The sequence below is a fragment of the Nannospalax galili genome, unplaced genomic scaffold, assembly GCF_000622305.1.
Source record: "Nannospalax galili isolate Female #2095 unplaced genomic scaffold, S.galili_v1.0 scaffold451, whole genome shotgun sequence".
NCBI classification, from domain to species: domain Eukaryota; kingdom Metazoa; phylum Chordata; class Mammalia; order Rodentia; family Spalacidae; genus Nannospalax; species Nannospalax galili.
Genome location: NW_008331662.1, coordinates 2,946,728 through 2,960,731, shown reverse-complemented (window position 1 = coordinate 2,960,731; position 14,004 = coordinate 2,946,728). Strand labels below are relative to the sequence as shown.

The 14,004-nt window shown below is 38.3% G+C and overlaps 1 protein-coding gene across 6 annotated transcripts in view; it reads left to right on the top strand.

The window, feature by feature from the left end:
* Evi5 (ecotropic viral integration site 5) overlaps positions 1-14,004 on the top strand; it is a 223,570-nt gene that overhangs the window by 188,648 nt on the left and 20,918 nt on the right. For 5 of the 6 annotated variants that reach the window (XM_008826836.3, XM_008826834.3, XM_029560499.1 and 2 more), the window contains one exon: positions 4,389-4,484. The exons of the other annotated variant lie outside the window; for it this stretch is intronic. In XM_008826836.3, the coding sequence (XP_008825058.1) occupies positions 4,389-4,484 (96 nt within the window). The remainder of the gene's footprint in view (positions 1-4,388; positions 4,485-14,004) is intronic. 6 annotated transcript variants of the gene reach the window in all.

The following is a 14,004-nucleotide window of genomic DNA, read 5'->3' as shown; positions in this document are numbered from 1 at the left end:
CACAGAGATCTGCCTGCCTCTGCCTCCCGAGTGCTGGGATTAAAGGTGTGTGCCACCACACCCAGCTCTAGCCCATCTTTTTAAGAAATATTTTTATTATTTTAATTTTATATATATGAGTGTATTGTTTGCATGTGAGTGCGCCCATGTCGTGGAATGCCCCAGGAGGTCAGAAGAGGGTTTGAATCCCTTGGAACTGGAGTTAGGACAGTTGTTTAGTCACCATGTGGGTGCTGGGAATCAAACCAGAGTCTGCAAGAACAGCCAGTGCTCTTAACCACTAAACCATCTCTCTAGCCCTTAGCCATCTTATTTTTAGATGCATTTGAAAGTGAATTGCATTGTTATTCTTTGTTCCTAAACCCTTAAATATGCATATCTTTAGCCAAGTTACTGTTGACTTTTTATTTAAAGCCTCATACATACATAAAACTCTCTGGCTTAAGACCTTAATATAAATCCATTCTCATGGAACACCTAACTGGATGTGCATCTATACCTTTTAAAAATACTACTTTATGCTTCTAAGTTTCATTTGTCATATGACAAAAGGTATGTATGTAAGGTCAACTCAGTGAAAGCACAGAATGCCAAAATGTGGAAAACTGGGTCTTTTTCTTAAGCTTGTTACTTACCAATTAGTTTTACTTAGGAAACCAATGAGTTGGCAATCTGTTGTTATCAGCTAGACCAAAAGAAAACCTCAAGAAAATGCAGGTTTCTGGTAAATTTATTAGTGTAGCTGACATTTTCCCACCTGCTTATCAGAAACAAACATATGGACATTGTTTGAAAATAGAAAGCAATAAAAATACTTGGAAAAAAATCTTAAACATTAAACAATTGAATGAACTATTTTATGTGATATTAAATTAATATATACTCTTAGAACATACTAATTCTTTAGTATATTTTACATTGTGAATATATATTCAGTTTTTAAACTGAAAGAGGATCTTTCATAAATGGCTTTAAAAAAAATTTAAATGAAAACCTGCTTATAGGGCATAAAAAATCATAGATTTATAGAGAACAGGTCATTTAATACATTTATTCACTAAATAGCATTTAAGGTATTTCTGAGTTTTTACTTCTACTTTTGAAATATCATCTATCCCCTTAATGTAGACTATAGAATCTCAATACCACAGGCCCAGCTTTTTAACTGCAATACTGGTGTGCTGTTAATATGTAAAAAGTATTCTGAAATAATAATTGTTTTGCTCTGGACTTCTAACTAGAGCCTGGGTATATGTAAAAATTTTACAAAAGAAATCCAAATTATTCTCTTTGAAATTCTTTTTATTCAGTGTCTAGAAGTTCAAGGAATATGACTTGTTGCTGTTGTTTGTTTTGTGTTACTAGAGATTGAACCTAGAACTTCACACATGCTAAGCAAGCACTATACCACTGAGCTTATATCCTTAGTACCTGTTTGAGGGGGTGTTTTTGTTCTTTTTTCTTTGGGGGTTTTGTTGTTTTGATTTTTGTGGTGGTTCTTTTTTAGTCATAAAATCTGAGATTATCTTGGATTTTTCACATATGTTTTAGGTGGCTCTCCTTTTCTTCATTAAAACATTCCATCTTTTTTATTGTGAAGTTTAGTGCCTTAGCAATAATTTTTACCTATGCCCTAAACCCACATTTGGGGGAAGCATCTTTGGAGTCACTTGGCTGCTTTTTGTTGAACAGATTGACTGAGTACTATTTTTCCAGAATTATTTTTTTCATTCCAAGTTTTCCCATAGGAAAGAATAGATGTAAATTACTACAGTAATTTATAGTCATTCTATAGTCTTTAAAGCCTAAGTACAAGTGAGTTAGACTGTTATGAATTATAATGTGGATCATAAATGCAAAGGGCTGAAGCCGTTCATCTTTAATTCCTCTTATATTGTAATTCCCAGTTAAGTTAGCAGAAGCTAAAAATAAATATTCAAGTAAATACTCTGAACAAATCTGAGAAAGCTGTTTTGCTTGGAGTTTTGCATAAATTTCTACTGTTTGCTTCAGTGTTTCTCATTTGAGGATGTTATAAATTAGGGTAAACAATTCTATCAAATTCTCCCTGTAGCCCCAATTGGCTTGGAACTCACTATGTAGACCAGGCTGGCCTTGAACTCAACAGAGATCCACCTGTCTCTGCCTCCCGAATGCTGGGATTAAAGGCGTGTGCCACTATGCCTGGCTAAATAAAATATTTTTTAAAAGATAATTTGATGCAAGGATTTGGAGAACAGCCTGAGTACAGTTAAGGATGTGGAGGAAGTAGCAAGAACAGTTGACTGAGAAGTGCAGTCTCGTGGGACTGGTTTCCTGACTCTGTAGGTTAACTATCCCTTCTGTTGTTGGAGCAATTCTAGTTCCTGCTTCTTCCTGATGAGGATATTTGGGGAAATTATGTAGATATAAAATAGAAGGTGGACTTGGATGCATTTAAAGATCTGAAGGAGATGTTCAAGGACTCATCCTATTGTGATTTTGAAAGACAGCAAAATCACTACACTGAAAAATGCTCTTCCCTATAAGCCTTTACTCCAAGGGAATTTTAAAACCAACTTTTAAAAGCCTATGAAAACTCAAATAACACTAATGTAACTTACCAGGATTCAGAACTCCTGAAATCACAGTGTATACCTTGTTCTATACATTCAGCTTCTACTGTTAAGAGATAAATAGCCAAGTGCAGAGCAGCATGTGTACTGACTGTAATGTGGTATTTTGAAAAGGTGTGTATTCATGTGTGTTTGAGTATGCATGTACTAAAAACTATTTAACAAGGGTTGTCCCCATGGAAAGAAACAGAGTAGTGGCAACTGTTAAAAGTAAGTGCATACTCTTTTGGTATCAGGAGTAACTTAGATTCAGCAGGTGTCTCTAGGTCAGAGCTTCTGAATATTTTAAGCATCAACACTTTGTTTCCTAAGTATAAATAATGTGAAGTCATTTTTTTAAAAAAAACAATCTGCTTTCACTCTTAAAGGAACTCTTTTTTTTTTTAAGTTTACATTTGTTTTCTATGATGTAAGGAAAAAGGCAGCCCCCCCCCTTTCCCAATTTGTAGCCCTGAAAAATGACCCCAATTCTCTTCAGAAACTGTTATCGTCAGGAGCATTGGTGAAAGATTTCTTTTATTTAAATATTAGAGTGAAGGTGTGTTAGTGTAGGGGTATGTGTATGTGTACATGTGTTTGGCTGCCCATGGAGGCCAGAAAAGGATGTCAGATCCTGTGGAGCTGGAGTGAGCTACCTGATATGGGTGCGGGGTGAACTCAGGGCCTCTGCAAGAGCAGCAAGCACTCCCCACTAATGAGGTATCTTTCCAGCTCCAGGAGCATCTCTCTTTGTTTTTTGTTTAATTTATTTTTATTTTATGTGTATGCGTGTTTTGCCTGCATGTATGTAAGTATACCACATGCATGCATTGCCTACAGAGGTCAGAAGAGGGCACTACTGGAGTTAAATGGTTTTTAGCCGCCGTGTATGCTGGGAACTGAACCCAGGTCCTCTGTAAGGGTAGCCAGTGTTCTTAACCACTGAGTATCTATGCCTGATGCCCCCTCACTCTGTTGGGTTTTTTTTTTTTTTTTTTTTTTTTGGTCTTTTTGAGACAGGGTCTCCCTGTAGCCCCACCTGTCCTGGACCTCACTACGTAGACCAGGCTGGGCTTGAACTCACAGCGATCCGCCTGCCTCTGCCTCCCAAGTGCTGGGATTAAAGGCATGCGCCACCATGCCCGGCTACTCTGTTTTCTTGAGACGGGGTATCACTATGTAGATCCAGCTGACCTCAAACTCAGAGATTTACCTGCCTGTGCCTCCCAAGTGCTGGGATTAAAGGTGTGTGCCACCACATCTTTTTCCCAGGAGCATCTTTTAATCAGCTGCAAATTCCCAGTACACATTCCTGAGCAACAGCCAGTTACCCATTTTTTAGAGTTAACTTAGAGAGCTTTTTTCTGTCTCCCTTTCTCTGTTTCTGTAAAGGCGGATTCCAGGTGTAACTGTGGGAGTCTTTTCAGCTTCTTGATTAGGCACTGACTCTCTTATGATCCGGATAGAAAAATATCTGCCTGACAAAATAGTTATATAAATGGCTCTGAAATTCTTGGGTACTTTTGTCAATAGAGGACCTTGTTTAATCATTGAGTTCTAAGGCTCTTGAAGGTATATTTTACAAATTGTGGGGGTTGAAAACATCCTTTAAGCATATTTTAAAAACACTAAGTTTAATTCACTATGAATTATTTTTCAGAGATAAAATGGATTTGATCAGAATTCAGCTAATTAAAGGATGTGCACTTGTACCGCTCTGTGTCTTGAAATATCTGAGTCCATGCTATAAAAACTGGCTCATGCTTTTGCTTTGTTATATTATCAAAAAACCAGAAAGAAGAGGGAAAGCTTCAAGGACAGCTTAACAAGTCGGATTCTAACCAGTATATTAGGGAACTGAAAGATCAGATAGCAGAGCTGAATCATGAGGTAAGTGATAAATTTTGATCTTTACATATTTCTTTCTTCCTTCCTCTCTAAGTGTAACACTTTATTACTGATTATATGGCTGACTTTTTCATGCTAAACATTGTCTATGAATTCATGATTATAATAGTATTTTAGAAAAATGTCTTTTTAAAAAGGATTATTGTGTTCAAATGAGTAACTTATGATTAATGTGTGTGTGTGTGTGTGTGTGTGTGTGTGTGAGAGAGAGAGAGAGAGAGAGAGAGATCTGACCCTTATTAGTTACCCTGATCTAAACTTTACTTCAGTTATAGTAAAAATTACCGTTGTATAGAGGGAAGTCTTTTTACTCTTGCCCCCTTTTCCCCCTTCATGGTGCTATTACTGAGATTGCAAAAAAGGATACTTGCCTAATATCAGTTAACAGATTTCTTAGTATTTGAATGCTCTTTAAACTGGCACTACCTAGAATCTGTGAAATTCAGCTCATGAAATTTTCAGAATTGAACTAGATATTGGGCTAATTACATTATTTTAAACAACTCTGTTTTAACTAAAGAAATACTTTTTGTTAGTGTAGCTCTAGGTTGATTACCTTGTCCTTTATTATTTTCTATGATAAATATCTGACGACATAAATAAAAGATTATATTTCTTATTTTGCATTTTTATAAAGCAATGTTTTTCACAGTAATGAGACATGAAAGGAAAGCATAAGCTTGAGATTTGCTGTAAAAAATGAAGAAGAAAGAAGGAAACTCCTTCTGGCCACTAGATGAATTTAAACCTCAAAGAAACAAGTGTGGACATTGCCCTTTCCTGGCCTTACATCCTTTAGTTAAGTCTGAGTGTTTGGGGTGATAACTTCCTGCAGGTAGTCAGTCAGTCAAAGAATACATTCCAAGTGAAAAAAAGACAAAACTTAAAAAGCAGTGATAGCTATTATATATGGTTCAATTTGATTTTCTTTGGAATATAAGTAGCAATTCCTAGAAATACTCATATTTAGCTATGATAATATTTGAGGGATTCAGGATCTTAAATATTATCTTCTATTCAAATGTGCTTTTTTTAGTAATTGTGTTTGATCTACAGACAAGTTCCATATAAGCATGTTCTAGAGATTTTTACTCTTTTGAAAACTCTAGAAATTATTCCTTGTGCCCAGATGTTCTTGACAGAAATTTTGACTAAAATAAAACAATCTCCCATTTAAGTTCTTAAAGAAAACTTTAGTATTGCTGAATTAATAAAATTATACATAGATTATTTCTAATACTAGCTTTAAAATTAATAGGCATTAATTTTGTCTGTCTTGTGCTGTGACTAAAAATATTTTCCTCATCAGGATTGACAGAAAATAATTCACATGTTATTTAACCTTAGTGAGCTTTTTGTTTGTTTTGGGGGGCAGGATCTTGCTTTGTACCCCAGATTGGCTTCAGACTGTCAATCTTTCTGCCTCAGCCTCCTGAGCGAGATTATAGGTGTGAGCCACTGCCTAATGTTTTCTCATATAAGACTTTTGAAAGCAGTTTCTTATACAAACTTGAAGACTAAATTGATAGCAGAGTAAAATGTTCTACTGTTAAAGAGCTAGATCCAAATTAAAGACTAGAATTTTGTGATGAGGTATGGGTTTTACAGTTCAGAATAGCTGAATTCCTTGGCTTAAAAAGGTCCCTGTTAGAAGTCATGGTGCTGGAAAGTGCACAGACATTGGTGACACACAGAAGGCTCAGAAGTGAACATGAGAACAAGGTTTGGAACTCAGAGACCGAATCTGACAAGAATTCATGTGACTAAGTCATGGGAAGGGAGGGTAGACTGAGTACAGAGGTTCTGGTGAACCTTTCAAGCTAGAAGGTAGTAGGCAATAGGAAATGATTGCTGGTATTCAGTTGGAGGAGCTTTTTCATTGTTTTTAAAGACATTACAGCTGGGCATGGTGACATATGCCTGTAAACCCAGCACTATAGGAGCTGAGGCATGAGGATTACTAGGCTACATAGTGAGGTTAAGGCTACCCAGGGCTACATAGAGAGACCCTATCACCAAGAAAAGACTTATTTGAATACCAGTCTTTAAAAACCAAAATATTTAGCCTGGCATGGTTATGTACACCTTTAATTCCCAGCACTTGGGTGACGTGGGGACAAAAGGATCAGAAGTTTAGGATCATCAACCATACAAGGAGTTTGAGACCAGTTTGAGCTAATGAGACCCTGTCTTGAAAAACAAAAGGCAGAAAAACAAACAAAAATACTAAATATATTTGAAATAGAGCAGACTGTACTTGTTTGATTCTTTCCTTTCATCTTTATGTGGGGTCTGGGGACCAAACTCAGGTCAGATCGAACTCAGGTCGGCAGTCTTGCATAGCAAGTACATTTACCCACTAAGCTATCTCTTTAGTTCCAAGTCTTTTGTTTCTTTAACTGCATGCTTATTCCCTACTGCTTGTTTTCATGTCTTAATTTTCTTTAGCTATTTAGAGCTCTGGGTATGTTTCTTAATAGTTCCCCAAGAATAGAATTGGCATCCCTACACACAAACTATATGAACAGCAGCAGTATACTTCTGGAGGTAGAAATAAGACTCACAGATGGTGTTTTCTATTGTGCTGATGGTTGGATTTTAATCTCCAAGAAAAATTTAATGTTTAAAATTAATATGTAGGGTACTGGAGAGATGGCTCAGTGGTTAAGAGTACTGGTTATTTTTGCAGAGGACCTGAGTAACAACCATCTGTAACTTCAGTTCCAAGGGATCTGATGCCCTCTTCTGGCCTTTATGGGCGTTGCACAACATGGGTGCACTTACACACATGCAGGCAATACACTCATACACAAAGAATGAAAATCATGAATAAAATATTTTTTAAATTAATATGTAGAGTTTTAAGTTGTCATTTGTTCTTATAGTAGAAAAAGATTAGTTTTCCTAGAGTAGCAGCTTCCGAATAAAAGGAAGTATGTTTCCTGTCCCTGGAGCAGTGCACAGCCCCAGGCAAGAGCTCACACAAGCCTCAGAGCAAGAAAATAGTTTTTCATCTGGGCGTGGTGGCGCACACCTTTAGACCTAGCTAGGGAAGCAGAGGCAGGTGGATCTCTGTGAGTTCAAGGACCCCCTGGTACATTCCAGACTAGCTAGGGTTACAGGGAGACCCTGTCTCAAAAAGACAAAGAAAAGAAAATTATTTTTCTTTGCTTCCTAAAAGGTTTCAGGTACACAGCAAGCAATCATATTTATAAATGAGAAAATGCCTTAACACCCTTAAATGTATATTACGGTTTATAAATCTTACAACCCCATTTATAGTTTAAAGTTTCATTTTAATTATTGTACCATGTACAGTTTGTTTGTGTTTTGGTCTTTTTGAGACAAGGGCTCCCTGTAGCCCCTGCTGGCCTGGAATTCCACTATGTAAGACCAGGCTGGCCTTGAACTCAGAGATCCGCCTGCCTCTGCCTCTGCCTCCTGAGTGCTGAGATCAAAGATACGTGTCACCACACCCAACATATAGTTTTATTATGTCTTGAATAATATCACTACATAAAATGTTTTTTTTTTAGATTATTTATTTGGACCCGAGGATCAAACTCCCTCACTCAACCTCCCCCCTACAGGCCTTATGCATGGTAGATAAGCATTCTATCACCTAGCTGCATCCACAACCCCTAAAATGCTTATTAGCTTTCTGTCACTGTAACAAATGCCTAATGATAATAAACTCATAAAGAGAGAGCATGTACTTTAGTTCACAGATCTATAGGTTCTAGTCCATGATTAGTTGGTTTTGTTACTTCAAGGACTTCCTGAGGCAACACATCATTGCAGCAACGTGTTATGGGACAAAACCATTCATCCCATGGGTTGGAAGTATAGGAGAGTGAGGGGATCCCAGGGTCCCATAGTTGCTGTCAGGGGCGCTTCCCCCCATGACCTGCTTAGGTGCTAGCTGGTTCTTGCATGTGCTCTTTTGCTTTCCTCTGAGAAAGAGTGTTGTGTTTTTGGCATTGTGGGTGCTAGGCAAGCACTACATCCCCAGCCTAAGACCATCTTCTAAAGGTTATGGGACCTCCTAATGTGCCACCCTAGATACATGGTCCTCTGTGGGACACATAAGATCCAAGCTATAGCAGTACTTAGTGCCAAGATTTAAGATTCACATATCTTTTTAGGCCAGAAGTGTTTTTTTGTTTTTTTTATTATTATTATTTTTATTTTATGTGTGTTTTATCTGCATGTAGGTAAGTGCACCTGTGTCGTGCAAGGCCTGCAGAGGACAGAAGAGGCTGTCAGATCCCCTGGAACTGGAGTTGTGGACAGTTGTTAGCTGCCATGTGGGTTCTGGGAATCGAACCCAGGTCTTCTGCAAGAAAAAATCAGTGTTCTTAACCACTGAGCCATCTCTCCAGCCCAGGCCAGAAGAGTTTTTAAAATTTACGTAAATTTTCATTTGATAAGTGAAGAAGTTGAGGCACCAAGAGTTAAGGGATCTACTCATAGTGACACAGCTATCAGTAAATGAAATCAAATTATTATCCATGCAAAAGGCATCTGACCTGCAACATTCCCAACACAGTCCTGATGATCTGTGTAGCCATCACATATAAATATAGTAGGGGTTTCATGTTTGTTTCATTGAATCAAATGAGTCACTTCTCTCAGATGAGAATCCACTGTTTAGTAGTAGAAACCCACTCTGACATTCTTGACCTTTCTTCTACAGATTGTGGACTCTCATTCATTGTACCCAGGATTAGGGAATTTAATATGATGCTGCAAGTTCTTCAGTTTCTAGTAGGGGCTCCTAAAATCTTACAAAGATTAGATGACTTTCTAGACCGAGGCAACTGATATTTTCTAGCCAAATCTGATATTTCTGGAACAGAACTAGAGGAAAATAGTCAACACAATCCATATATGCCTGCTTTTTAAGAAATAAACTCTTATCCACAGATGTGTTAGCTAAATTAATTTAACTATTCAATATATTCTGTATGAAGAATTATAGTATAACTGCTGGCCAGACTTCTGGTAATTACGTCTCTTTTTTTTCCCCTAATATCTCAGCCTGTATATCTTTGTACTCATTCCTTGCATCAGAAAATAACCTAATTTACCACATTCAGGGAAAAGCTATAATATTTCTACATAGGATGCCTTGCCTTAATCAGTAATTTTAAACCACTCTCCAGTCTCATGAATTATTTGTATGAAGAGTATGTTCTACATACAGTCATGTGCATTTGTTTTATCTCATTCCTGCTATGTAGATCACAGGCATTTTAAACATGTTCATGAAAATATCTGCTTCTAGTGCAGTGGTTTTATTAGGAACTGGAGTTGATTCATGAGAGCTTTAACAACAACATAGGTCTTGTGGGAGGGAGTAGGATGAGAGAAAAGCCACTTAGAGATGAGAAGAAAAATTGAAAATTTAAGAAAAAAAGAAAAGGTACCAGATCTTAGAGAATATAAGGAGATCTCTTAGGAATATAAATTAAAAGTGGTCAAGTAGTCTGTGCTTCCAGAATGAATGTTCTAGGGTAAAATCTGAGAAAGTAACCAATTTAGAAAATGTATAGTCGATTTAAAACTAGGAAACCCCTAGTTTCTGGAATCCGGTATTTGGAATTAAAGAGCCCAATAAATTTCTTCAAGGGACATACCACACTGGCCAAAGAATAGAGCAGGTAAATTATAAAGTTAGACTTGGATGTTAAGCTGTATTGGTGGGAATTTTCAGACTAGACACTATATGTTGTACTAGACACTAGAAAATGTAGTTTAGCTTTATTTTCAAGGAATTTGTGGTCTTCTGGGGGAAATGGAAAAGCCAGTCTGATAAAGTCTGTATGGTACTCTTAATAGCAGTTCATAGCTCAGAAAGGGAGGTAACACAGTACTTTGACTTGTTTTCCTAAGTAGTTTATATTTCCTTTGAGGCTTAGAATCAACCTAAAATGCATATTGACAGTAACAATTGTGTCTTATTCAGCTTTATATGCCTAGTCTCTTAAGAGTCCTGGCACTATAATAGAACTCATGAATTCAATTCTGATTACATTCTCTTGGTGTTCACATTGTCCCAAATTTGGCTAATAGGAATTCCCTCAAGCTGGCTCCAGTGTGGTTCTCTCTCTCCCTCCCCCTCCCCCTTCCCTTCCCTTCTCCATCTTCCTTTCTCCCTCCCTCAACCTCATTAGTTTTGGATCACTTCTGAGCCGTCTAGTACTAAATGGTAAGCTTCTGAATAGCACTTTTTATGGCATGAGAATATCTAGACTTCAGATGTATAGTACCAAAGCAGTGTTTGTCAGAACTGACTAGTAAATGTGTTAAAAGATGGTCCTTAGAATTACTGATGATGATTAGTGTGGAAATTACATGTCAAGAAACTTACACCAGGCATGGTGACTCACACTTGTAATCTCAGTGCTCAAGACACTGACTCAGTAGGATTCCTGGGAATTTGAGGCCAACCTGAGTTGCATAGTGAGTTCTAGGCCAACCTAGGCTACAAAGTAAGACCCTGTCTTGGAGAGTGGGGAGGGGGAAGAAAAACAAACCTTAGACCTACCACATAGAAAGTTGCTGTTAGTGGCTTACATCTATAATCCTAGCACTCAAGAAGCTGAGGCGAGGGGATTACTGAAAGTTTCAAGCCATCGTGGGATTCACAGTGAGACCCTTTCTCCAAAAAGACTGTTTATGTTATGAGAAATAAAGGCAAATGACAACCAATATTTTTGTAAGAAAATATAGCTAACTGTGAACCCTATGATAATAGATTTTTAATAGTGATTTGTAGCCATTCTTTTTTATTGTTTTTTGGTTTTACTTTATGTATATGAGTGTTTTGCCTACATGTATATAAGGGTACCACATACGTGCAGTGCCCACAGAAGCCAGAAGAGGGTATCAGATTCCCCTGGAACCGGAGTTACAGGCAGTTGTTAGCAACCATGTGGGCGCTGGGAATTGAACCTGGGTCCTCTGCAAGAGCAGCCAGTACTCTTAACCGCTGAACCATCTCTCCAGCCCCTTACTTGGTTTTTAATAGACACTCTGGAAGTGTGTGCAATTGTGTGTGTGCCTCTGGGTGTTTTGCTTTGGTAAAGTTTTGTTTCCAGATTTTGCATGACTTTTTTCTCTATCTTTCTAGAAATGATTGGGAAACTGTTATCTTTAGAGCTGTGGACTCTAGTCAGCTCCACTTCGCCACTGATCATGTGACCATAGGATGTCAACTTACTTCATAGATCCATCCAATACCAAACATTTAGTTCCTAGGCATGCCTTAGCTATTGCTTCAGTTTCTTCATCCTAAAGCAGTTAAACTAAATGGTTCATAAAGTTCTTTCTATCCTGAGGCTAGGCAAAGTATATGAATGTCATGGTTCAAGAAGTTGCAACTGGTAGAGTAAGAAGGCAGTATGGGCAGCGCTGTGGTAGAACCACGTGGGAGTCTGGCCTAAAACTATGCCGGAAAGTCTTTAGTGTAGGCTAAAGATGGTGGCTTAGCAGTTAGAAGCAAGCATGAAGACCTGAGTTTGAATCCCAACACCCATGTCATGGTGCCCTGAATGTTGCCATGCATTACCTGTGACCTCAGCTCTTGTGAGGAGCAGAGAGACGAGAGTCCCTGGGGCTTGCAAGACAACAACCAACCTTCAGGTTCAGTGAGAGACTCTGTCTGAAAGGAGTAAGGCAGAGGGGGATGGAGCAGGACACCCAAAGTCCTCCTCTGGCCTCTGCAGATACATGTACACACATACATGCACATACACACAAATCTCTAGTGTGGGACTGCCTGGGCTACATATTAAAAGCATAGAACATAGCTAGGGAGAGGAGAGTAAGGGAGTATTTCAGGCAGAGGTGTATATGTGCAAAGATTTCGAGGTAAAAAGCTCACAAAGGAGATGAGGAAGTACAGAAGCAGCAGAGAAGTCAGTAGAGAGGGGCCCTGAGGCCAGGAGAGAAGCTTTCCTGCTCACTGAAGACATGGAACTGAAAAGAGCAATCATAGAAGTTGACCTACTGGATAAAGCTAAACCCCCCCCCCCCCAGCTTTTTTGCTGGAGCTGGCATCCAGGGCCTTGCACATGCCAGGCAAGCTTTGGCCTCCTGAGCTACATTGCCAGTCCCTCACAGAGCTTCCTTAAACAAGAGGAAATCCCTAATATGCAGCCTACTTCCTTGATTATGCTTTGATAGTTTGGGGTTGCATTCCTTTTGAGATCTTGGTCTGGTCCATGGGGTGAGTTATAGAGCCAGTTTGAGTCTTTTCAAATCGAATTGAGGTATTCTCTTACTCACGAAACTACCCAGTGCTTCACACTTGTTTTTTCATGTTGTACATTCTTAGATTAAGAAGTCCAGTTTCTTCAACTTTGATTTTGAAATATGGTCAGTTATTGGTGGAACTTTATTTTCTTTCAGATCAAGTGACTTTTTTTCTTTGAGACAGAGTTTCACTATGGAGCCCTGGCTGATTTGGAACTCAGAGATTCACCTGCCTCTCTACCGGGATTAAAGCTTTGTGCCACCATTGTTGGCTGGCGACTTATTTTTTAAACATTAGGTCTTCAAAAAATAATAATAGCACGATATTGATGTTTTTTTCAAACCAGGAGCATTTGAAAATGTTTTCCAGGCATTAAAGTGTCAGTTGAAGGAGGTTTGATAAAAGATGAACTGCTGGCTGTCTCAGATTTACAAAAGCTGAAAGTTTTCAACTGTGGCTGGAAGTCTTTCTCGCAGTAAATCATGTGCTTTTCATGACTCCTATCTCACAGATGCAGTTGGACATGAGATAATCAGATTTTCTCTTCCCACAAACAGGACAGCTGGAAATATCACACCAATAGTACGTGTCACAGACTTTGTGCTGCTTTGCTGCCTGTCTGATTTAAGTTGTTGTGGTCAGTGTGAGGAACCTGTGATGTGATAAGATAGCATTCATAAGGTCATGTGGTTTGCAAATGCCCAATCTTAACTGAGCAGCCTGCAAGCACCTCAGGATGAGGAAGAGCGGGATACTAACCTTGTCTGAAAGCTTGTTTTGTGCCCAGTGACAAAGTAGGAGTGGTATACGTCTTACATGTTTGAAAAATTAGATTAACAGGAATTATTACAGTTTCTGGAAAAAAGATGAACACTTGAAATACATCCATGACTGTCCATTTTATAGTTAATGCCTCAGCCTAAAGCATTGCATCTTTTTCTGTTTAAGGCCACAGGGGTAGCCCTCATTTCTGCTGTGGGAAGAGCCAGGTGTGGAAGGTTTACATTGTTGGTGAATTTTTTTATCAGTTAAAAATTATTTCTTAAGTAGACAGTTGCTTATTTTCAACCTGGCAGTACCTCTGTTGGAAACATACACACAGAATGCTTATTTTTATGTAAATTACCACTTTTATCAAGATAATCATGTGATAAAGTTTACTCATAAAGTTTAGAGTTCAGTGGATAAAGGTATATTCATAGAGCTGTGCAACCGTCATCACAATTCTAGAACATTTTTCCT